Source organism: Mastomys coucha, unplaced genomic scaffold (assembly GCF_008632895.1).
Source record: "Mastomys coucha isolate ucsf_1 unplaced genomic scaffold, UCSF_Mcou_1 pScaffold5, whole genome shotgun sequence".
Taxonomy (NCBI): domain Eukaryota; kingdom Metazoa; phylum Chordata; class Mammalia; order Rodentia; family Muridae; genus Mastomys; species Mastomys coucha.
This window is the reverse complement of record NW_022196911.1, coordinates 48,644,827-48,646,517: the sequence shown is the minus strand read 5'-3', so window position 1 is coordinate 48,646,517 and position 1,691 is coordinate 48,644,827. Positions and strand designations below refer to the sequence as shown.

The 1,691-nt window shown below is 44.1% G+C and overlaps 1 protein-coding gene across 4 annotated transcripts in view; it reads right to left on the bottom strand.

The window, feature by feature from the left end:
- Nucleotides 1–1,691, bottom strand: part of Kif3a (kinesin family member 3A) — a 33,333-nt gene continuing 31,642 nt past the window's right edge. For all 4 annotated transcript variants that reach the window (XM_031351636.1, XM_031351633.1, XM_031351634.1 and 1 more), the window contains one exon: nt 1–868. In XM_031351636.1, coding sequence (XP_031207496.1) covers nt 820–868 — 49 coding nt within the window. In that variant the 3' untranslated portion in view covers nt 1–819. The remainder of the gene's footprint in view (nt 869–1,691) is intronic.

The following is a 1,691-nucleotide window of genomic DNA, read 5'->3' as shown; positions in this document are numbered from 1 at the left end:
ACTGTTTCATTTTCTGAAAAATGAGACTAGTCTCAATTTTTATAGTTATTTCCATCAAACTTAAAATTCAGGCAAGGGAGTGTCTGCAAGCCGTATATCCAGGGAACTTTTTAGAATGTGTGTGTGAGCCAAGGGAAGTGGCTAACGATGGCTTCAGAAGTGGAGAGCCAACTTAGTAACAACGATGGCTGAATGTGGAGTAGAGCGACAGAAGTGGAGGATGGACAGGTGAAGCACAGGTTCAAACTACATCTTTAAAATGTAAACCTGCAGAGCTGTCAGATTTTACAATTTTCCACAGGAGATCAATCAAGGCAGTCATTGCACACTTAGATGTAATCAATGCTAGTATAAAGTTGGACTGCATTTAGACAGGCCAGGCAGGTGTAGAATCAAGTCACTGCCTGGATGAGCAGCCCAGACTGGCACAGGACACAGGACAAGGTGATCTGCTATATGCTGTGTACAAACAAGACAGACTTGGTTCTATTCTGAGATTCTGCCTGTCTAGATCCACAGTAGCTGAGTACATAGATAAGACACGCACATTCACGGACAACCACAGTGCCCTTCCTTCCTGCAGGGCAGTGTGACAGACACAGTGCGCCAAGCCCGGCGACCATGAGCTGTGCACTTACATGTTACAGAAACTTAAGAGTCTAAAAGATATTAGGAAAATTGCTATTTCCAGTCTCTCTCCATGATTTACAGCTTCCATTATGTAGACCACACAGGTGTCTCCATGTCTTAATTAAGGAGTTCTCTCCAGGCATGAGATATCACTCTTTTTATTATTGTGTAACTTTAATTCTGTAACATTTACTGAAGTAAAGAATCAATTACGGTCTCAGGCTTTGCAGAACGCTTTCTGTTAAGAGAAGAAAGAAAACGCAAGGTGAGTGATTTTTTTTCCCTAAGAGACTGAACTGTCAACACTTTCTGGGACCAGGGTCCATGAATGGATCAACACTGCCCAAGCTTGACCATGGCAAAATTTGATTGCTACCCATTGTTTCAGAGTAGGTCACTGAGAGCAAGTGTAAGAACATGCTGCCACAGCACCGGATTCCAGAGTGGTGAGGAGCTGAGCGCAGGTCAAACAAGGTCCAGTCAGGAGGCAGCTAAGCTTATCAGGGGTGCCCCTTGGTCATCTCCTCCAAGAATGCTAATGGTACAGGCAGCCTCAGAGAAGTAGGAAAAGAAGTCACATTTCCCAGATGCAGATGCAGATGCAGATGCAGAGCCTACAGGAACATCTCACGGGCCTTCTTTGTTGCTGTCCAGCACAAGCAACCACATGCCTCTCATGAAGCACTGCTTTCTTATTTCTTAGGAAAACTACAGGGTTTTTTCCCAGGCCTTGATTCTGTTATAGAGTTGAGTCTGCACTGTAAGTTGGCCCACAAGTATTTTCTTTACCTTAAGTTAAACAAGAGGCATATATTTTACAGTAGTGCATTAAAAATATATATATCAAAACAGCTTGCCAAATTATTTGTTTTAAATCTATACAGTTTTAAAAATGTAGCTGAGTAGCCAGGCAGTGGTGGTGTACACCTTTAATCCCAGCACTTGGGAGGCAGAGGCAGGCGGATTTCTGAGTTCGAGGCCAGCCTGGTCTACAGAGTGAGTTCCAGGCAGGCGGATTTCTGAGTTCGAGGCCAGCCTGGTCTACACAGTGAGTTCCAGGA